Below are 24,426 nucleotides of genomic sequence, written 5' to 3'. Positions count from 1 at the left end.
TTTCAAAAAATGCTCCCACTTACAGTAAATGAGACCATGGTAGCACATTAACAAGACATTTTCTTTTATTCAATAAATAATTTACATTATAAACAGCTGGCGTGTGGCACCACATTTGCTTTACATACAAACACAGTTTGATCTTTCTGGCATTTCCCATTTAGCTATGTTTTATCCCCATATTTTTTATTAGTATTACAAATCTGACAAACAAAATAAGAACTAAATGAAAGAGAGAACATAAAGTGCTTCAAACTCAAAAACATGAACACCCCAGAGCATGTCCGATCGTACTTTTATAGTAAGCTGGCCTGCATTCAGGGTGTTTTACTTCATCGATAACCAAGTGAGCAAATAGTGATGGCAGCCGAGCGTGTGTGTGTGTGTGTGTGTGTGTGTGTGTGTGTGTGTGTGTGTGTGTGTGTGTGTGTGTGTGTGTGTGTGTGTGTGTGTGTGTGTGTGTGTGTGTTGCTGTTTTTGAATATCCTGATCTGTGGAGTTCATGTTTTTGCATTAATAAAAAAAAAAGTTCACATTCAACAAAGCATCTGATGTACAAAAACTGTGATAAATTCAAAACACAACTGGTAATATACAAATTTAAAACTCACAAAACATATGTACAATCTCACATTACACATGTAGAACCATATACTGTAAAACTCACAATACAAATTACGCCTATTAACACAAGATTCAACTTTACAATCATCTGTATGTATGATTTTTTTTAGTTTCTGTCAAACTGCACCAGTACATACTCCAAATAGCAGTAGTAAGGACTGCTAAATACTTCAGTGTAAAATGATAAATGACCGTCTAACTGTGCCCGAGCAGTCACAGCATCTAACAGGGTTGACTTTACACATTAGCAGACGCCGGCATCGGGAGCTAAAGTTCGAATGAAAACCTCTTGCGGTGACGAGCGTTATCGCGAATTGCAAGAAAAGCAAAAAAGGTGAGACTGAAAAAACAGAAATTCTGCTTTTACAGCGCATTTCTGTCATATTTCTGCGCACCACAAATTCACCCACAAACAAGTAATTCAGCCCGAAAAATCTCTTTCCTTAATGTGAACTGCTTGAGACTGAAAGACGAGGAAATAGACCGTTTCTGAGGAAGTGTTGGCACAAGGGCTTTTTCTTTGGCAATGATTTAAGCCACGAAATCACGTCTACAGACATATGCTTATCATTTACTCCGTAAACAGCAGTCAGGTCAGCTCACTGGAAGTCAGTAAAAATGCTAAACTGACTGGAGGTGACGTCTTTACAGCTAGTACGATCAGTATCTACATCACTGGTACTTGAAATGGAGAGTTGACTTCACAGAACACTCATGAAAAGGTGTCTTGGTTGGATTTGTTGATCTGCGCTGTGTAAACGCTCTTAGTGCCCTTAACTAAGTTTGTTCTTTTTTTTTTTTTTGTTGCTACATTCACATTACAGATTCAAAACACAAACACTGTCTGATCAACACATCAGGAGGGAAAGGCTGTATGACACTGGGAGTGATGTACACATGAAGAGAGATTATTTTTATCAGTTCCCCTTAGAGATTTGCCTCTCGGCTGTCAGAGTCCATCTGAGCGCACTGTAGCTCCTCTGAAATTCTGGGTGCAACAAAAACATTTCTCATTTCTCCTACTGGAGGTTTGTTATCTCATTGCACCCGCAAACACACAAAATTAACCACAGACGCTGAATTCTGCACAAACACACACGCACAAAACCTAACAATATGTCCCATTAATCTCCACAGCAGACAACTGGAGACGCTGCTCTGACATCCTTTTGGCTTGAGTGCTTCCTCCACAAGGCTCAGGCTTTTCCAAAGCTGGAAACTAATCAAACATAGAGCTGCTTCTGGCCTTAGGTTAACAAAAGCCCCTGTCAGGTCCTCTTGCTTCGCCACATGAGCCACAGAGAGCTTCACTGGCTTGGCACCAATGAGGGGGATCTGGGGGAGGGAGGATCAGCAAACTCCTCTTTCTGCAAAAGATCATCTTGTCTGGCTTCCCATAGGCATGCAGCCCCGGTGAGAATGTGGGGATTTAATCCCAGGTGGATATCCTGAGCTCTGGGGGTAGCTCTCTCACCGCTGCTCTCTTCAAAGACCCAGTCCCACGAAGCAGTTAAATACACGTGATGATAGACGGACTCCCTCTTGTCATTAGACTGAAGTCGAGACATGACGATACAACTACAACGAGACTGAGGGGAGCGACGATCTGACCGGCGAGTCCCAGGTCAGGTCACGGAACCAGAGCAGGAGAGGGGAGCTGATGTACAACACAGCGATGGTACAAACACTCACAGACAAATACACCTTGAGGATATTGTTGTAACGGGATTATAGCTGAACTGTGCAACACTCAGTCCACAACCAGACAGCAAGGAGGTTGATGAGGAGAAGAGGAAGTAAATCTTTGCCCCTCTCAGCTGCATCACTCTTAAAAGCATCGTTTTCAAAGATGTGGTATCTGTTGCTGTTTGAATGGAGCATTTTTACATCCTCGAAGGCGTAGTAGGCTGCCATGGTGAAGTTAATGTCCCCGGACGAGAGAAGGTCAAACACGCACGACTGAAAGTACAGATCCTCCACTGGGAGACGCTCTTTGCACTTGGTCTTTGCAGATTGGTAGGTGAAGCCACTGGCCCCGGCACCGCCCCTGGTCCTGCCCGCGCTGTGGGCCTCCGCCGCCCTGAAGTTCCTGAAGTCAATGCGCTGGTTGGCGGGACAGCCGTGAAGACACAGGTACAAGTCCTGATTATCGCCTTCCTCCACTGAGTTCACAACTTCCTCCGGCATCCGCACAGCAAAGGTCAGGTAGCGGCCTACTTGACGCACCACTATCGTCGTTCCAATGTACTTGGCCTGAATCTCCACGTGCTGCCCAGGAACCTTCTCCACCACGCGCAGTGTGTTCGCTCCGTGCCGATCACCGCCGTTCTTGGAGCCATCTGCGAACGCAGCTGGCAGCTCATCCGTCTCCGCGTGGTACATCTTCTGGTCCACACATTCCTGGAAATTCTTAAAGATGATTGTGAGCTGCAGGAAGGAAGACGACAGAGAAATTAAAATGTTACAAACATGAGGAGTATAGGCAGTCATTAGTTTTCTCACCGAGAGAATCCTAGTAAACAGATTAAAGACGTGTTCTTAGTTTTTGCATTAACAAGCCTGTGCAGTATGTGCCATCTACCCCACTTAAGTGTCACATTTCAGCATTGGCTCAACACAGGGGGAGGCCAAGGTAAACGCCCTCAAAAAACATGAGTCTCGGCCATGTAAAATCAGGCCTCAGTTTGCAGACACAAAGACGATCTATTCATAGCGCTGAAAAACCTGCCTGTGAACCCCAGAACTATGCTCGAGGGAGTGGCGTCCGGCCAGGACAGAGCGATATACTCTGCAGCTAATTAAGTCAGACTGGTCAGGACTCTGCAAGCTTGGTTTCATCAGGACACCAATGAGCCATTGTAAGAGCAGCAACACTAGGATGGCGTGGAGACTCTGATGTCTGCTAGCTTGGGACAGAGGACGGGGTCAGTCTGAAGAACACTCGACTATTCCTCTGCTGCACCAGCTCCGACTATGTTCCCTCTACCCTCGACTAACATTCCCCGCCTCCATCAACTTCTGTTTTTGTATCTAGTTAATTTTTTTTAAGCTTTTAATGAAAACAAACAAAAGAAAAATTCCACCATTATCCCTCCACAGACAGAAATAACCAGACAGGTTTACTTGCTGCAGCGAGAGCAATTTACCAACACAGAGCTGCTCTATAAATGCAGATCTTTTACCAGAAGGGCCGTGTTTGCACAGGTGGCACTGGCTGCTGCTTTGTTTTCCCTTTGTCCAGAATCAAGATCTTTAAAAAGAAATGTCTCATTTGCTTCCAAGAACAGCAGTATAAAAATCTCATTACTTTAAAAGCTAAAAAAAACATGAATGCTTAATAGAGCGTCATTAAGAAACCTTGATTAGAGATAATTATACGTTCTACGAATGCGATTAGGGACAAAGTCTCAGACTAAATACTCAGATACTGTTCAAAGTGACTGAGGGCCACAATCACTGCTGTCAAACTTTGCCAAAACTGGACAGAGTCTGAGTTAATTTTCTACAAACAAATACTTCTATTTCTTTGTTTTTCCCAATAGGTTATGGTCAAAGCATCTTTTTTAAAAGACAGCCATCCAAACTAGCCAACGTACCATTAAACAAACCAAAAAACGATGAGGCATGCACTGCTGAAAACACTATGAGAGAAAACGTCTACAGTTCTGTGCAGACGTTCTGTGCAGACGTCTCACAGTGTTGGATGTGGATACACTGTTAAGTAGGCCACACATCAGCCTGAGCTGTCCACAGTGAGAAAAAAGAAGCAGCAGCATGTTTGACGCAGCACCGCTGTTATTACACCAACGTTTCGTTTATAAAGCCTCCAAGATCGTCGCAATAGTGCCGGGGCTGGGCTTCTTCATCTGTCGTGATGGAACTCGTCCAAACACTAACCAGTCCACCGTCTGACAGAGAACCAGGCCCACAGCAGCTCTCACAGTCCAACCACATGAAAAGAACACACATGACACACACACTTATATTTCTGCTGCAGCACCGACAGAACCTAGAATTAACAGAAAACTGTGAGATCACCTAAATCACTGACAGATCATGTAGAAATCCGAGCAGCTTGGACGCAAACTAAAGATTATTTCCATGACAGATCAAGTTTAGCCTAGAAAATGTCAGACATTTTGAAACATTTTCTCAATTTCCCTGACCACAAGTCTTCCAATAGCTTTTCTGTGTCTCATCAACAGTCTGAATATTCAACATATTCAACAGACAGTGATAGAAAACAGGGATTAACTTCACATTTCAGAACCAAGAAGTGTGTCTTTTTTCTTTAATAAACAACTACAATGGTTAATCAATCATCATGATGGTTGCGGAATCATTTTCCTGACTGAAGAGTGGAAAAGAGTGATTGATTAATCAAGGAGCTGATCAATAATTGCCAGAAATGCTTTGATGCTTCTCAAATGTCAAAATCTGCTGCTTTTCAATTATTTACATTGTTCAGAAAAAAACACAGCATCTGAAGATGTAACCGTTGGTTCATTTTTCAGTGTTTCTGTGAAAACAACTGACTGATTAATGGGGAACATATTCAGCAGATAGCTCTTGTGGATTGAAGATACTATTCATAGATGAAAATAAATGGTTGAAAGGAGAAGATCTATAATGTCTGACCTAAAAGCAAAACACAATGCACACAGGATGAAAAGGAAAAGATCCTCACCTTGCTCGTGGCTGTGGCCAAGGACCCGGGCACCACAGGAGTGTTGGTCACCTGAACAGACAGGTATTTGTTGTGAATGAGCGGCCAGGCTCCTTCCACCTTACACGTTTGGAAGTCGTCTCCAAAAGTTCGGAGGTGCGGGTCTCCGAAGAAGCCGCAGTGGGTGTAGTTGGGCGGCGACGTGTTGCGCGGAAGACTGCGCTCATAGTGGCACACTTCCGGGCCGTCGGAGCGTTCCTGGCTGTCGGGCAGGAGCGGAGGCGGCGGGGGAGGAAGCGGGGTCCGGGCCCGTGGTTGGGATGTGGGCCCCTCCTTGGAGCAGTTATGCTGGCTCATTAGATCCTCTATGCCATGCTGGGCCGAGTGGTACGCCAAGTCACCTCTGCAGGTGCGTGCGGTGCGGCGTACACAGCTGTTGTACGCTCGCAGCGCTGTGCAAAACTCCTCCTCTGGTCCAGAGTTCGAGGCCCAAAATTCAGAGTTACACTTGAGGATCTTGCACTGCAGACTCACTGTCAGGGAGGAACAAGTAATCACAGTTAATGATGGTGGTTTGAATCAAACTATACACATTATAGCATAATAATAACAAACCAGTCATTGTAAATGACATGTTACAGAGTGTTTGTACATTGTTTCACCTCAGTTTGTGTCAAACTTTATGAAAACTGACACCAAATCCAGTAAATACACGAATCCTGCACTTGACCTCTTTAGAGGCATTTTGTATTCTTCTTCAGTTGGACAGATAATGTTTTGTATTGTTATGTGATTGTCTGGCAATATATCCATTACCACAGAATAGCTGTATATGATATTATCGTGAGTATCGTATTGTGAGTTACTCTGCGATTCCCACTCCTGTTTTATTATTGTTTAAGCACTATGAACATTTTCAAATAAAGTCTTTTTTTCAGGCACATCCACACATTATATATAAAGTAACGTTGTCTTTGAGTCATAAGAAAGCAGGTGTGAACCTCCCTCGGGTCGACCTGCAGATAAGGTAACTTTTATTGGAGGGAATGTTACTTCCTGTTCACACCTAGTGACTTTTGGTTCATACACCAGTAATAATACCATCTTGGATCCTAATCTACACCTTTTGTGATAATAAAAGCGGCTTGACTGTTGTTTCCACTTTTAACGCCACATCCGGCCAATTCTCTGCTCACAAATGCTCTTCAAATATTTCCCAGGATGCCGCGTTGCGCCACCGTGTTTAACTAGCATTACCTTTGACTAATATGGCTTTTATTTAAACGGGGCAGTAGGAAGTTTCTCCCACTGCGCCTGGAGGGGAGGGGGAAGCCAAATCAACACTTTGAAGTCACACTTTAAACAATATCCCTCCTCAAAGCCTCACTGCAGCTCTCTCTCCAAACCTCACACCGCCTTTTCTTTTACCACCCATCTGATAGAAGGCAATAAACAATCTCGATCTCAACTATCAATGCATTATCTCGTTGTTGTTTGACGGTGAGTGACTTAAGAGGGAAACTGATAAGGCTTTGCCAAACTACAAGGTGAGTGAATGAGGTGTCTCTGCTGCAGAAAGTGACTCTGTAGCAACAAATAAGAAGGAAATTGAGTCAATTCAAACACAACAATGTGTGTTTCTAACATGATATTACAATACAGCAGTGCTGCATTTGAACGGGAACGTTGTGCATCTTTCCATGTGAGATTTAAAAGATCTTCTCATAAAAAAAGCAGCTGTTGAGATTGAAAAAAAACAGCCACACTCAAAACCACCACACTCTCCACAAATACAGCTTTCTTTACGTTTCACTGGCAACACCTAAACATGCAATTCCACGCTTGACCAAACTGCAGCATGGAACAAAAGTTAGTCTCAAGGAGCTGATGTGAAATACTGAGGCATGCCCCATCCCCCCACCCCCCCAAACAAAACAAGAGCAGGAGCTGCAGCAGCTTTAAGAAAGGCCCCTCAGTCTTCCTCCAAAATGAAATATAACATCAGACTGTGATTAAAACTACTTTAAATCTGTCACACTTTTACTCTACAATGACAAACATGTTCACTTTTAAAACCATTTGTCATATTTTCCAAACCTTTTCCACACCACTGCTCCTGGAAGCACTAAATCTCTGTAATCTAATACATTTCACTCATTTCTGCATTGAGTTTGGTGGGATTCCAGCAGATTACTGCGAGGAATTAGACAGATTTTGCTGCAATTATACAACTTTTAGGACTTAAGCAAAAACTTTTCAATTTGAGGTGTAAGAAAGTAACTCCAGTTAAATTGGGGCGCCACTAAAATAATTCGGCGAATAAAAGGTGATTGGAAAAAACAAAAAAACAATGGGGGAAAAAACGATTTTACAAGTTGTTGGTTTAAACGTGTGTTGACTACGTGAAGATTTACAAACTTTAAACTGTCATGTACGAACATTAATATTAAAGAAATGACTTTATCTGTCAAAAGGTTGATTCTTACCGGAGGGGAAGAGTGAGAGAAACACGGCGAGGACTCTGCACACTTCAAGCGCCGAGGGTCTTCCTCTTTTCCCCATAACCATCCATCCAGCTCGGGGTCGCACTTCACTCCTCTCCCTGGTCAAACCGCATGAAGGACGGACAGAGGAGAAGAGTTAGAGCCGCCAAGGTCCTGGTCGAGAAAACTCACATACAGAACAAGTCCATAAAAGATTTCCGCGCCGTCCTCTCATCACTACCGGGGTAAGAAGTTGTTTTATGTCGGTGTGTGAGAGTTTGTTAAGTTAGCGGCTACGGCCGAGTTAGCTAGCCGAGGCTTGGTGTGGAGACACCCGGGGAACCGAGCTTCCTTTTACGGAGTGACGAGAAGGTGCAGCCTCCGTGGGGCCAGCGGACACACTGAGCCAATCACGGCGGCTCCTCCTGCCCTCAAACCCCCCTCCACCAGTTTCAAATTACACCTCAATGTGGAGACTTGTTCGACGACCGGCCGAGTCTCCACGACCCACAAGTGGCGGACCACAGCGCCGCGAAAGAAAGGGCTCGTTAGCCGCTAAAAATCACAACAACAGCCGCAGTGTGGAGGGCCACAGCCCGGGAAGGAAGAGCAAGTGTCCTCCCTCCACATGGGCGAGGAAACAGGACGGAAACCAAAGCGATAAAGAATAAACTACACCTTTACTCTTAGACCTGACAAATACAGACTTGACTTCTTTATATCACGGCTCATTTTGCAAGTTTAACCCTGATTTAACACTTTTACATGGACCTAAAATGGTGGACACAAGCCAAGCTAACCTCCAACCACACAGAGCCAGTGTTAGCTCAAACTTCAGAGGCCGAACATTGTTCAAATCCACATGATTTCATTTAATAATGTAATCCAGGACCTGAAGTTTCCAACAAAACCCAACATGTCAGACTGAATGTACGATAAGTGGAAACATTAAAACATGACAGTCTTGGGTTTCAAAGTTTCAGTGGCACAATCAAATAAAAAGGCCACAACGGACGATTACTTTCACTATCGATCAATTTGACTGGATTTTCTCATTTCTCCATTTTGTCTGTAACATGTCTGGAAACTTCACAGTGTCTTCACATAGCTTCTTGGTAATTCTTCGAAACCCCAAAATATGAAGTTTATCACAGACATGGCAAAGAACAGCATCGAATCCTCACATTTAACATGGTGACACTAGCAGGCAGACGCCACTAATGCTGTTTCAAGTGATTGAAATGATCAATCAATGATAATATCTGTTTTAAATTGAGTATTCACACAAATTCCAGTTGAATGTATGATACTATCAGACAAACTGTCAGCTAGAAACCTGATTATACAGTATTATATGAAATTTAACCTTTTAAACATGAGCTGTCACATTGAACTGTAAATCACTTCTGGCAACGCCAATTTAATTATATACAGACTTAGTGATTATGATTTTAAAGGTAGGCTAATCCAATATCATGTGTCAGACAGAGCTGTAGCAATATATTTATTAAAGACCCCCCCCCATCCACTCTCAGAAAAGTGGGTGACCATCCCCTCCTCCAAAAGCAATGACAGCCCCTCTTTTTGATCACGGTTCACTTGTACAAATGGCACATTACCGGTGTCTTTTCCTGCCATTTAAAGCCAAACACTAGCAGACAGATGGCTGCGTATAGGTCAGGTTGTGGCTGGCTCTGTACAGTAGTTTTCCATAGAGCGGTGAATGTCTTTGTGAATGCTGTCCCTCTCCTGGATGATGGATACGGCCGTGCACAATGAGGTCTGAGTCTACGCATGTTTTCAACAGGGGTGGCCCCCGCACAGACTGATTTCCAGCTACAATATGTACCAGCCACTCTTATAATGAAAGCAATGACTGCAGCTGGAAGGTGTAAAGCTGCTGTGATGTGTTCTGATGGACTGCGGAACGTGTTTTGGCTTTTAGCAGCAGGCAGTGTGGACATAGAAGCAAAGTGAGGAATTAAAATGTCGTAAAGGTTTTTGTGAAGTGTGGCTGATCCAAGCGTCGTTCGACTGTTGGCAGGAAAACCTCAGAGTAAATGTTTCTGTTCGTCAGGGTGAAGAATAGATGGCGGGGATAGATTTAGACCAACTGTATTCACCTGTTGCACTGTCTTCACAGACAATGGAATTATATTAAATGGTATAATATGTAATCTAGGTTTGGCCCCAAGAAGACAATTAAATGACTAATTGGTTGCTAAGAATTCAGTTGACTAAGAGAGGTTTTTAGTCTATTAGTCATTTTTATATTTATGAGTAATAAGCTAATACATATTTGTCATTTCTACTATCAAAGATATGACTGCATTTATCTACAAAATGAGAGTAAGACTGGAGAAACTAATTATTTGACATGTTTATAAGATAATGGATTAATTTTCAACTCCAGCATCCATTTTTTTAATCCTTAGCGAGCCCTATTCATTCCTTACCCTCCCCACAGATATCACATTATTCTAATTAGTGTTTACTATCAGCATTCAATTATTCAGCAGCTATTTTGATAATCAATTTAATCAGCTCAGTCATTTATATCAAGGATTAAAAGGCCAAATACTTTCTGGTTCCAGCTTCTTCACTGCAAGGATTATTTTTTCTCTCACTGCAAAAATGAATGAGTTTGGATTCAGGTTTTTTCAGGGAGCTTGTTGGACAAAAGGACCAATTTTAACACGTCTCCTCGGAGCTGTGATAATTTGTATTATTACTATTTCCTGACATTTTATAGACTTTGGATATTATTAGCTGCAGCCATGTTAGTCTCATTAGAAGGGCTGTGTATGTCCATTAATATTCATATCACCAGTTTGATTACATTTCCAATCCAAAGGAGGTTGTAAGGCCCTTCTTCATCAGGCCTTTGCTGTGGCCTTTATGTCTCGGCTTTGTATTAGTATCTAATGTGTCAATGCATCGTCTGATTGCTTTGAGCTGATTGAGTTTTGCCAATGAGATTTAAAAACTAAACCATTTACCCCTGACAACACGTCTGTCCAAGCATGTGTCCCACGTGTTTTAAAGGGTACAGGTGACATAATCTGACAATAAAACATGGAACCAGTGGAGAACAGTCCGATCACGTTTTACGGTGTGCTGCTTAAAATTTCTATACCATCACCAGCCAAACCTGTTTTTAATATGTACTACAATCTATGACATGTCTCCTGTGTTAAACTGAGAGCACCACATTCTGCTGTGCATCTGCCTCTGACAGTCACCGCACACTCTTTCCTCGCCTCCAACAGATGGCGCTTGATGTGAGCTCTGATATGAAAACCTCCAATCATGTCACAGACGCACATGGCATTACGAGGACAACCAAACCTGTCATTAGATGTGAACTTTATATGGACACCTACAAGGCCTCTTTACAGCCGCCAGAGCAATTAGTGGGCTAATTAAATGGTGAAATGGAGCAGGCACTAGGAGGCGTGTTGGTCCTGATCTGATGTGAAGAAGATTGTCCTTTTTAGTTCATGACAGATGAGATCAGTGTTTCACAGTGAGGACAGATGTACTGACAATATGATCGATAAAATAACACTGCATCACTCTTTGTGTTTAAATATTTAATAGAGGGTCAAGTGAATGTGCTTTTTTATTATCAATCGCATTTTCAAATCTGTTTTTTTTAGCAGTCTTCAAATGGATCAAGTTGTTAACAAAGCAGCTGGTTGATCACATGGACAGGTTTAAGGACATACAGCTGACATGGACTCTCGTAGTGTTGGTGAAATGGAATAAGTGTAAAATTAACCCACCTTGGTGACTGCATGGGCTCTGCGCGACTCTGGAGTCCTGCAGGAACCAGGAGGAAGCAAAAAAAAAAAGGAAAACGACCCCCCCCCTCTTTAAAAAACGCGTCCTGTGTGTGTCAGTAATCCGAAATCAAGCGCACCCAGTGTCTTTCTGGGCGTCAAATCCGTCAATGTGTACATGGTGTCCAGCGATCAGCTTCTCCGAGTCTGAGAAATGAAAGTGTCCCTTCTCTCTTTTTCTTTTAGTTCATTTAAACAGACTCTTCTCCTCTCTCTGCCTGCACCCGGCGGACTCCTAGAGCTCCTCAGCCATTGCTCAACTCGTGTGACTGATCAGTCGATCGGGTAGAAAGGAGACATTATGATAGATTAAGTCCACTAATTGCTCTCATCCGCGCGTTGAATCCAAATTGTTAGTTATGGTCGACGTCGGTGAGAGAGAGGAGGAGGAGGTGGAGGAGGAGGAGGGGGAAAAAAGCCCCGAGGGTGAAGCTGCTGCCGCCGCCGCTGCTGCTGCTGCGATCCGCTGTCTGGATGTTGTGAAATGGCTTGTTAGAAAGTGTGAGACAGACAATGATCGGCTCTGCGTGACGCCACTGGGAGCCCCCAAATCTCAGCTGAGACCCCCATCATCTCCACTGGGCTTTCTCGCACGCCTTGAGAGAATAGATCCTGCAGATTGTGCAACTGCAGCGAGACAAAATTGACTTTCACACTCGTATTTTTCATGTAAAAACAAGGGAAACGATTTAAAGCATGCATGCTCATCAATGCTTTCACTTGAATCCAACATTACTTTCTTGATCGCCCATGTATGCCTGTCTGTCCAGGGCCATTGCACTTTGCTCATGTACATTTCTATACATGTTACATTTCCATCTGTAGTGATAGGTGTATATTATGTAGGACATATTCTATGCATTTTTATTTTATTTTAATAAATGCTTATCTCCGGCTGTAACAGGGGAATTTCCACATACGGGATCAATAAAGTCTATTTATCTTATCTTAGATTCTGTCTTTGACTCTCTCAACCTTTGTTTTACTTTAAATGTACTAATTTTGTCCTACACATAGTGTAGTAAGGAAAGAATACACAGAATTGAAAGCCTTCATTGTCATTGCACATTGTACAATGAAATCCACTGAGCATCTCCAAAACGTTTAAAAAACAACAAAGTAATAAACTACACATACAAGTAATGAGATGGTGATACAGTATTGCACAGTAAAACAGGTATATTGAGCATTTAATAGCTGACCTTTAATACTCTGTAGCGCCTAGCATTCCTAAGGCGCCATGAAATCAATGTATTCTTGTTTTTATTATTATTATCTATCCTATTGTCTGCATTATTTCTGGATAGTATGATTTCCGACTTCATATTTAACAGCAGAAATTTGAATATAATTTCATGTTCATGTTCACATTGCTTAATTATTTTCTGACTATGATTGCCAACTAATTCCTCCATCATCAGGTTGACATGATCACCAGCAGTCCCTCATCTTTGCAAATCACAGGTTTGGGGAGGAAAAAAATACAAATCCAAAATAATCAGGATTTAATGGAGGATCAGATGGACAAACACTTTGCAGCAGAGCGGAGGTGGAGGGATGGGGGTGGGGTAATGTTGAAAAGCTGCATGCAAGGCTGCACCTGTGTTTTAGGATCAGACTGTATATATGCAGGAAAACACCGCCGCCCCCACCCCCTTCCTCTCCAGCTTTTTCAAGCCTCCAGTCCTTTGCAATGTGTAACTGGTTCTCTCTGCTCCAGTTTCTCAGTGATCAGGAAAATCCATCATGCCAGGGGAGGGAGACTTACAGTGTAAGGAGAAGCAGCACGGTTTTGGTGTTCGGACACTGTCTGGCCGGACTGCAACAGAAATGCAGAGTTAAAAAACCTGTCAGTCATTTCCACTTCTATTTAGGCCAGTGCTGCTCTATAGATATTATTTATCTTCATGCAGCTACTGGACGGAGATGTCACGTTACATCACCCCTCCTGGGCATCCAGCAAGAAGCTGACCCCTGTAATCCACTCGTTTACTATCACAGCTCGGACCTGCCCTCTCCAGATGGCCACTGAGAGGCAGCATATTTTACATCCATGTAACGGAGGAACATGAAAGAGTGACACCCCAGTGTGAAAAGAATGGTTTTTCAGAGGTGCCGGATGCAGGCCCCATCTCAAACACAGCTGGTGTGGACGCTGCCTTGCTGAGGTATTATGGCGAGTTAACACAACAGATCCACTTTACATAACACTGCATTAATACAACGCATTCATTTTTTTGTGAGCGTTGCAGTTGTATTTCTGCTTCATTTTACTGAACAGCCATTAAACTATTATAGCCAGAAATGAAAGAAGTATTCAGTAATGCTAGCCCCTCAGGCGCTCTGTGATTTCCTCTGGTAGCTTGTGATTTACTCCATCATAAAAACATGTTAAACTCAGTAAATTAAACGCTCATATTGAGACAGAAAAAAATATTTCCTCAAACTTTTCTCGTCCCAGAGTTACAGTAAATTGCAAGATTTTTGCATCATGGTTAATCATAAGCCACCTACATTTAGTTTAACAGATGCAGAGAAGTCATTCAATCTTTTATGATTTCTTCAGATAGTCACACACTATACTTTACCTCCAAAGTATCAACAGTTCATCAGGACAATCATGATTTTAGCTGTTCAGAATCAGTTTCAATACACATTTCAATAGTTGTTTTTTATTCTCAGTCAAAGCTTTGTTTCTCATAAATTCAGCTTTGTCTCCAAAGTAAATTATGGCTTGGCATTTTTTTCCTTAATCACTAAATGATACATGTGCACATGTAGGGAGTGGATGATATTATTAAAGAGATGTGGGGAACTAGTCCGTGATTGCAATATTTGTGAGTCAGAAACGGAGCAGTATACATCATAAGCTCTCGTTGACCTTTCAGTTGACATTTGAACTTTAGAGACATCACAATTAGCTTGTCATGGGGTCGTGCCTCTTAGTGTTGCACTGCATTGTGTTCAGATGCCTCAGACAGATTTGATCCAGTGATCCAGTGGTCTTGTGTCACCCGAAATTGAAATGTTAATTCAGATGTCTAAATTAGTGTAAAATTAGAGTAAATTTTGCAGTATTTTCTTACAGTTAATGATCAAACACTGAATGGATTAATCAATAAAATTGTTGTTATTCAGCTTTAATCTATAATTATACCACGTTATAAAAGGAGTGATGTTATTAATTGTTTTTTCCCAACAACACAACCCAAAAAAACCGAAATGAGTTATTGAGCAATATTTCATATTATTGCTTGTTGTGTCTGTTTTGATTTTATAAATTGAAAGATTTAACACAGATTAATGAGGATAATGACATTTAAGTGTTTAAGTTGAATTAACTTGAAACAGGATGGTAAATTGCACACACTCATAGATATCAGTCCCCTAAACCTGTCAGATTTTTTTCTTTATTAAGATCCATGAATTAAAAATGTAAAAAAAAGAAGAGAAAAAACATCCTATCTCATGATGTTAAAGAAAGTTACAAAATAAAAAAGTAGTTCTTGCATTATCTTGCCAAATAACAGACAAATAAACAACAGACTGTTAAATAAGGAGTAATATCCATTCAAGTATACATACTCTACATAGGCATATCCCTCAGTGTGGACTATTGGATTGCTGATGAGTTATTTTGACCTTAACGACATTTATCACACTTCACTAGCTGCATCAAACATGACTGAAGATCATAGTGTTAAAACTGACCGTCTGTTACCACCACAGGTTTCTCTCCTGCACAAGGCAGTTAAAAGAGACAAATGTGTCCCAGTTAACCAGTGAGAGTCCCTTGATATTCAGTGAAGTACAAATAGACTCAGATTTGTGTTTTATGTACATGACAGGTATTTAATAAGAAGGGGGAGGTGCCATCCAGCAGCAGAAGCGTCTTTGTAAGGTGTGAGCATGAATTCAAAAAATTCTATTAAGAGGTGATATGTGGGGCTGAGACATTGCGTGGAATTACTGCCACAGTCAGTAACTGTCTGAATGCAGGAAGCTTGCAAATTGGCCTGTATGTGCTCACAGAGGACTGGGCTTGAATGTGTAAACCCTCATTACAGATTCTCCTTTCACTATTTAAACAGAGAAGGTGAGTTTCTTCTCTCTCCCCCTTTTATTCTTTTTTTTTCAAACGCCAGGCTGCAGTCCAGTGAGAATTATGCGCACTGTTTAATTCCAGACATGGACCAAACTAGACAGAGTGTGTACAGACTGTGAGACAAATAATTAGCTCGGCCGCTAAACAGAAGCGATCTCGATGAAGGACACGACGCATCAAGCCAAATTTCAGGGAGGAACATTAGCGGATGAATAAGTGTTTCAGACCATGAATGATCTTCACAATTTGCACCTGACAGGGTTTAAGAAAACATGTTGGTGAGCAGCCATGACTCCATTAGCATTCAAAATGCTATATAAATTCATAAAAAAACAAACTGAGGCTTATCTCAATAAAACAGCTGCCTTTTTTAATTTCCTGCCTCTGAAATTCTCTGCAAAAAAGTCAAGGACTATCTAAATGCTCAGTTTATGAATATAAAATTAGACAGTGTTCAACTCTGCAATGTGTGAAATGCATTTTTGACTATTCATTTATAGTAATTCACAACTAATCAGAGCCTGAAATAATGAAAACATTGGCTTTATGTCTATATTGTCTTCACTGTCAGCTTTTGCATTTTTTGTTTTGCATTCTATACAAACAATAATAATAGGTACTCCAATTAAACTGGAATTAAAATTGTAAATCACGTTTCTTCTACGGGACTATTGTGGAAATTAAAGACTCATATATTAGGGGACCCATTATATTGTTCACAGTCAGAGCCTTTCTGTTTAGTTTGCCAATGGCTGAAATACTGAATCTCTGTGCTGCAGAGATACAACACAACTCTCTGTGTCTTGGAACAGCCTCCTATCTCCACCAGTGTTTTCCCCTCCATCCAAACTCTGATTATCCATCCTTGACCTGTGTAAATACAGGGTCATGATAACACACGCACAGAGAGAATGTAGACTTTATCAGAACAAGGTGATTCACAGTCTTTATCCTGATTATTTGCGTTATGCACATTCAAAGGTGAAAGCTCCCAGTGTCTGGCTGCTGCAAAATAAGCAGACTGCAGCCTGGATTCTTCACAGGACCTTTTATGCTTCAGCTTCTCTCTGCCTTGGTTGTTGAACTTTACTAGTGTCCTGCAGTGTTGTCCTGTATGCACAGCTGCATGGGGGCTACATCCTGCCCAGCTCCCTTTGTCCCATCTTGTCACAATAGCTGCTGCAGTTTTTGCAGGTGCGGACGATTTATTGGCAGCCGAAAATCTCCCTGCAGCATTCATGCAGCAGTGGGAAACAGGAATAAGCAATTTATCCTCAAGCTGCACAGGGAATCTGATGCGTGGTTTTTGCTGTTTTCTCCAACAAGCAAATATTTCACCTTTATTACCTCCTCCAAGGAGGTAACGTTTTCATAGGCAAATCTTTGTTACTGGTCAGATTATCCCAAAGGTTGATGGAGGGATGTGGTATGAGTTAGGGAAGGAGACATTCTATTTTGCTGCAGGTCCAGGATTTTTAACATTGCAATATATTCATTTTAACATTTTCCCCAATTATCATTTCACCAATCTTGTTAAAAAAAATCGACATATTCTGATTTGTGTGTGAAACTTCATGCAGTTTAATTGAATTTAAGGGGACTGTTGGGACTCGGTGGAGGTATATGCTCTACTAGTGCCATTCTAGTAACTCCTGTTATTGCCTTTCATTTACAACTTTTTTGGCCATAATATATTCACACCTATGCTATCTGAACTATCAAGAGTATCAAGATAATCATGAAACCCAACATAATGAAAGTAAATGTAACTTTTATAACTGAATTCCACCTGTCAGTGTTAAAATAAATCAAAGCACTCAAGGAGACCCATTTAATAGAATGGACATAAAGACAATATATTCAGAAAATATTCTACCACCCTTGCATTCAATAAGCAAGTGATAAAATACAGAGTGATAAATAATTTGGTTTAATTCAATGTATTGTTGGTTTAATAGCAATCCTTAATCTGGTTATTTTTTATCTTCTAACTTTGGTCCTGCGGTCCACTACAGTGGACATGCTGTAGAATAAAAAAAAAATTGAAGATCCTTTTTAACCCCATATAAAAAGGAAATCACAAACGTTGAAGTTGAACAGCCCTTTTCTCCTTGGTTCCCAGGAGGACATGAGTAAACTCACATTTAAAGCTAAAACACAGCAATGGGTTTCTAATCGGGAGTTTGGCCACTCTTCAAAATTATGGGACTATTGGCTCGCATGTTTTTCACGGGTCACCTTTAGCCCCAGTTTATTGTTGCTCTTTCTCTTTGACCACACATGCTAAATTTGAAGTTCCTCTGCCAAGCTAGCTGTTCCTACAAATCCCACCACTGGCCCCATTTAACCGTTTTCATACACAAATTCCTTTTTTTCTTTTTCATTCTTTCAAACAAGTCTTCCAATATCTGTGCAGTGAAGATAGACTCTATTTGCAGTGTGAATTGGCAGTCATATCTAGGTTATAAACCATTGCCATTAATTAGTTGCTGGATAAAGTTTTAGGAAAGTCCATCCAAGAGCATAATTTCATCCTCACCCAGCAGAGGAGAACGAATCTGCAATTCCAGGACCTAGAAAAAGGGATCATTTCCATACTGAAATATTTATAGTCTCTTTAAAACTGTTGAAGAGTGGAATTTAGTGGTTGCTGAAAGAGCTCATTACTCTGAGACTCATTAAGATGTATGCTATCTCTTTGTCAGGCCAGAGAAGGAACCATTTCCCGTTAGATGCTTTCAAACATTTGGAAATATTTCTTGTATTGTTACTGAAGACAGCGGGGCCACAGTGCTGAGTGTCATCCATGTTTATATCCCTGTACAGCAGTGTAGTCCGCTCCATCTTTGTAAAGTGGTTCATTAATGAGCTGTGGAAATGTCAGTGCTTTGGGTTCAGATTAATAGAGGAGCCCACTGATGTGTAATTACAGGAAAAAGACTTGCAGATATCCCCAACCCTCTGAGACGGACCTTTCCCCCACAGGCTAAATGATTCCGTTATTGATCGTTATACGTAAAATGATACTGTAATTTCTCCGTCTCGACTGTTGCAACAGAAGCAGGTTAATTGGATCAGACCCTAAGAAGAAAAAGAGGAGAATACATTGGCGCTAAACCAGCTCTAAAGGTTTGATTTGTAATGTAGATGTCATAGCTCGAGGATTGTGCTCAATATGCAATGAGGTTAATTAACAGTAAAGTTTAGCGGGTGTGGGGCGCCACACATGCTGGGCCTCCCCCTCACAGCCATGACAGAGGAGACGGTCTTCGGTGTTTGGTCAGGTGTTTGCTGAACAGTGGAACGATGACGGAGGCTGTTGATGTTTTACTGACAGACTCTTTGTGGCAAACACCTCACACAGCATGGCGCTCATGAAAAGTCGTGAAACAGGAGGAGACTCGAGCCCACCCCCAGTCAGAAAAAAAAATCCCAATGCCAGAGCCAGAATAACATCAGTGAGTCATATTTGCCTTCAGGCCACGTTGACTTTATCTCCTGTGTCTCAACACGCAGGCCGGTCTTCTCACTTTAATTAAAGTGAGAGTAGGAGTCACCACATATTTAACCTCATTGTAATGATGTACAACTGTGAAGTTTTAATTTAAAAATAAACCTGCTGTCTTTGACTTCCTTTGTCGTTTGTGCACATTGGGTCAAGAGTGCATGTCAAGATTTACATTTGTGACTGCTAAATTCAGTCAAGGTGCCGCCATTATGTGATAAAACTCAAATTGTACTAGCGAATGATTTACAACCTCTTTACAGCCACAACCTATATTTTGTGGGGGAAAGAGGGAAAGTGAATGGTAAAGTCTTTCATGTCTAATGAAGGAAAGCTCTGGCTCACTCTGTATGCCTCTACTTGCCCATGTATTGTCTACATTTACCCTCATTTGTGCCAATCAAAGCAAACTGAGGATGAGGCATGAATTCATCGATATGACAAATGGCATATTAGGTAAAATAGGTTACCTGTTACGATGCGCTATCACATGTCCTGACATACACTTACTGTAACTGTCAAGGCACGTAAATCATCCCCACCTTTGGCTCAGAAAGAAAGTAAAAAGAAGTAGGTGTATCGCAACAGAAAAGCACTTAATATCTGCTTAATTCAACTGTTCACAATGGTGTCATACACTGCAATGTGTGCAACACCAGTATAGATACTTATATCCTGTTATGATATTGAACAGCATGCACTATTCTTGACCTGTGCACCCAATGACACATTGAGCTGCCAAATTAGCTCTGGGGTAGAAAAAGAGTCCAAAAAAGGCATGTAGGCACAGTAACAGAGAATATCAATGACAGGAAAATGTGATATCACAGAGCGTGCACCGTTAGATTAAAGAAATAAAGAGGCGCAAGCACATTAAACAGACTTTTTATCAAGCAAGAAAATACATTAATACATTACTGGTCGAATAGATCTTTTTTGAATATCAAGTACATGGATTCCAAAGCCCTGCACATTCACTAAAAAAATAAAATATCCCCTAAAGCCTTTGCCATTGGGAGAGCTCAAGGCTGTCTGCTGCCTCTTGTTAGTTGATTGGAAGCAGCACAGCAGTCCATTAGCACAGGGCTATTATGTCCAGCAACCTGAGAAGACCTGAAGCTGCCACCTCGACTTTACTGAAGGTGTGAGGAGCCAGAGAGAGTCTCAAAAGAAGCTGCTTGTACTTCTGAGGTGCACATTCAGGCTACAGCTTTAAAATGAATCACTGTTGCTACGTCTACGCCTGATCTCCTCACCGCTATGGAGTTTTTGAGCGCCTAAAACCAAGAACTTTTGAAATTATACTGACCCATTTTCCTTTGAAAACTCCAGGGCTGCATTCAAGTATGAATGGGCAACAATGGAGACAATTGTAATTAATGTCACAATCACCTGCATCTGCTCACTGATTGTTTCTTATTGTCCTGGCCATAGACTATCTATAAAGATGGGACGCGTGCACCAGTGTGCATGAATATGTGTTTTCAGGTGTGTTAGTATGGATGGGAATTCTCACTGATATGGAGAAAAAAAACGCTTGATTGTTTTTTGTTATAAAATTACATTAGCATGTATTTAAGCACGTTTTTTTCTGTGCACTTGTCAGTCAGACCGGGTAGGGGAGTCGACATAGTTTCCAGTTAGCAATAGCTGATCGATATTAGCCGAGAGATGAAGAATATTTAGAGACAGATTATGCCACAATGCTGCAAAGGAGGACAAAACACTGCCACCCTTTGAATATCAAAGCACACCTGGATAGGCTGAAGAGCCAGTCAGTCCAAGTATAACTGGTTTCCACAGCCTCAGGGCCCTTTTCACTCTGAAATAACACTGCAGTTAAAAAAACGTCTTCCTCATTCGTTTTAATGAGACCACTTCGTTGCCTTAACTGGGATTCATGTCGAAGAGGCTTCAGGCAACAAACACAAGATGGCCCAGCTAAAGTGGTTCTGGCTCTTGGTTTTATTTTGTGGAGCAATATGTTGTCACTGTGCAACACACTGAACTAAAATCAAACCTCTGCAAGATGAAATACGAGGTAGAAAATCTGGAAGTGTGTTCCTTGTAGCCTTTAGGTGGTGATGCAAGTGATTACTGCTGTGATTACCTTTTAAGAGTTACACAATTTGGCCTCAAAAGAGCGTGAACTGATGCCCAATGTGGAAACATTCGATAAACTCAATGGTCGGTGACTTTTTACAAACAGGCAGCTATTCACCAACATCAGTGCAGCACCTTCACGTCAATTGTCTCCTGACTAACAGAAACATCAACAGTCCACACACCCTGTCCGAGGTCTGGGTTCCACACTCTGTTGTTCTTTCAATTATGGACTGATCCAAGCAAGGGAGATTGAGAAGCTGTAACTAGCATGGCTCAAAACATAAAATGAACTTGATATAAAGATGGATGACATGACACAAGTTGCAGACAACTCCTTCATTGACCAGACAGTCAGAAATTACAGCTTTCAGCTCCTTCTCAACCAGGGAAGAGGAGACAGAGATGTCATAATGTTCAGCCAAGGCAAATAGGGTTCACTAATGACACTGCTCAAACTAATTTTCAGTCACTAAGTGCTAGGCAAGGCTTACCCAATAGCCACATATACTGCCAGTTTATATACAAAGTCACATTCACCACTAGCGTTGAACACAGTAAAACTGATGCCGTGTGACACAGATATAAAAGGTCAGCCTTACCAGAAAACAATAACTACCCAGATCCTACCTAATACACATTCTACCAAGCTATTTTCCGGGGCTTACTGGGCTCAAGGCTGAATTCAAAGACTAAACTTAAGCAACTAAAGCCCTGAGAAGCCTACCCCCACCAGGGACTGTTAGCTATTGTCATCCATCTCTTTAAATAGAGTCTATGGTTTGGACAAACACACATGAGCATTTTTGGCTAGCTTTTATTTTGCAGTTCGCATACACCTGCAACTTTTCCATCTAAGCTAACCATAAATGCTTTTTGCACCTTATTAAAAATAATTCTGATATTTTCGCTTCACAGCTTTTTAAGAAATGCACAGACTGCAACTGTTCAAACAATAGCTGAATGGAAATGCACTTCATGACACCACCCATTATTTGTGTACGGCTATGTGCTAGGCTGTTTCAATCCTAGTTTGGAATCTGTATTCAACCCAAATATTCCCTCTGGCCATGAAGATTTGTTTTTCATGGTTGGGCTCAGGGCTGAGCAACCAGTCTAGCTGTCCTTATAAAGTTCTTATGAGCTGCCAAATTCTGCTTTTAGCTAACAGCTTTTGACAGCAGCAGGTGCAGCTCTCTTGGAGCACGTTTGGACTAATCAAAAGTGTAGTAGAGTCTGTAGACAAGTTGGAGCCACAAGAGCCAATACATGGAGCAATGCACATCATTTGTAGAATGGGAGATTTGCGGAAGACTGCAGGAATAACTCCTGCCCAAATTTGTTGCATTGATTACAGTTTTTTTTATAACTGACTAAAGGAACTGCTGCATCTGCGGTGGAAAAGAAGAGGGAACAAGTATTTTCATAAAGTAAAATGACTCCTTTGTCTCAGCACAGAGGATGCATAGTATTTAGCAGACTTTTCCAGATGGCTGACACATGTTCACTTGCTTTCCAGCTGCTATCAGTCTCTTTTTTCACAGTAAGGTGATCTGCGCTTGTGATCCCAGCTGTATCTTTGCAGAAAATTCCAGGGTATCAGCAGTCAGATGCTCAGCGTCTCTCGTCTGAGACCCATCTTTACCCCTTTTGGAAAACACTACCACACCCAACACGAGAGAATAAAACCGAGTGCTGCAGAAAGTGGATGTATCGAAAATATAGACCATGACACAAAATGCAAAGATAGATTGAGGGTTTGTTTTGATTTGACCTAATGTAGATTTTTAAAACTGAGTACTTGGTGTATTTCTGACAAACTGGAAATTAAGTGTGAACTCTCAGTCAGTCAGTTCAGCTAAAAGATAGGATATCTGAACTCACTCTGCTATTTTAGATAAGAAACTACATTTTTGGTAGATCCCTAACCCAAGAACTCACCTGTGCAAAACCTGGAGAATCTGCCCCTACTTGTCATCTGATGCATTTTTACAGTATTGATTGACAGTAGCAAAGAAAAGCTGTTCAAGAATGAAAACATTTTTTCCTAAAGCATTGTTTTAAATCTTCACCTATGACCCTAACACATCCAATAAAACACCCACAAGGCTCATTTGTATTATTTTAAAACATCATGAGCATAAGGGATTTTGGGTCCTGCTGCTTTCTTTCTTTTTCATCTTCAGTCAGACACATATCTTTTTCCCCACAATATTGGTCTATTAATTTGACATTTTCCCGTTCATTTTGCACCTGCAAACCCTCTGTCACAGTGCAGCAGTCTGACAAAGAGCTGAAGCCCTGGTCTCACAGAGGCAACTGTCAGCCAATATGGTTTTTGCACAATGGCAGGGTAGAAAAAAAAAAATCTTCTAAGGCATCCGTCTGGAACCACACTGGCAAACTGTTTAAATAAAAACCAGACAGGGAAGACTTAGACAGATACAGAAAGCATGAAGGACGTATGAAAAGGGAGCTGGAACCTCCATAGATGAGCACAGACGGGCCTCACAGCAATCTACAGCTGCTGACATCCATGCAGCTGGATTGTTGCTTTTATCAACGCAACTGAAAGCAAAGCAAATCTGTCGAGAGAAGGGTTTATTTTGGAAGACATTAAATATCATCCATTATATTGACAGCCGTGCATGCAGTGACAACACCAGTCTTTAATCTTGCTTAATCACTGGTGCCATGTTGTGGCTCTTCTTTGAAAGTCCGTTTTGTCAAGCTCCTCTTGCGAACACACATCATTGATATACGATCAACCGGAGAATAATGCATGTTCCATAAAACTGTGAGAACAATTGCAAAGTGTTTATTTAGCGAACAAGTAAAAGCTCAGAAAGCAAAGACAGATTCAAACATCAGTTTAAAAAGATGATTGGATCCTGGAAGAAGAAGGTTTAGTCAAACAGTTTAACCCATTTCTGCTGAATATTTCTGACTACTTCAACCATCAGTCATCTCCTGCTGCTCTCAGTCAGACACTCTGAACCTTTAGGTTGTTACATAAGTGTGCACCGCTGATTGGACCTGATGGCTCATGCTGTTCTTTGGTGGAAACCAGTTAGAAACTACTGGACACCCTTTGTGCT

General features: G+C 41.5%; 1 protein-coding gene and 1 long non-coding RNA gene across 2 annotated transcripts in view; one reads left to right on the top strand and one right to left on the bottom strand.

Annotated features, from left to right (window-relative positions):
* Positions 1–2,203: 2,203 nt before the first annotated feature.
* On the bottom strand, positions 2,204–11,703 carry rgma (repulsive guidance molecule BMP co-receptor a). The gene is made up of 4 exons (XM_020079273.2): positions 11,559–11,703; positions 7,777–7,892; positions 5,312–5,823; positions 2,204–3,051 (listed from the first exon to the last, which is right to left on the bottom strand). The coding sequence occupies exons 1-4, from the start codon at positions 11,570–11,572 to the stop codon at positions 2,353–2,355; spliced, it is 1,341 nt and encodes a 446-aa protein (XP_019934832.1). The 5' UTR covers positions 11,573–11,703; the 3' UTR covers positions 2,204–2,352.
* The window catches only part of LOC138410825 (uncharacterized), a 53,901-nt gene continuing 37,369 nt past the window's right edge, over positions 7,895–24,426 (top strand). The window contains exon 1 of the long non-coding RNA XR_011243442.1: positions 7,895–8,018. This is a non-coding gene — a long non-coding RNA (uncharacterized lncRNA). The remainder of the gene's footprint in view (positions 8,019–24,426) is intronic.

This window comes from Paralichthys olivaceus, chromosome 7, assembly GCF_024713975.1.
Source record: "Paralichthys olivaceus isolate ysfri-2021 chromosome 7, ASM2471397v2, whole genome shotgun sequence".
Taxonomy (NCBI): Eukaryota; Metazoa; Chordata; class Actinopteri; order Pleuronectiformes; family Paralichthyidae; genus Paralichthys; species Paralichthys olivaceus.
The sequence above is the reverse complement of the archived record's forward strand: the minus strand, read 5'-3'. Positions and strand labels throughout refer to the sequence as shown.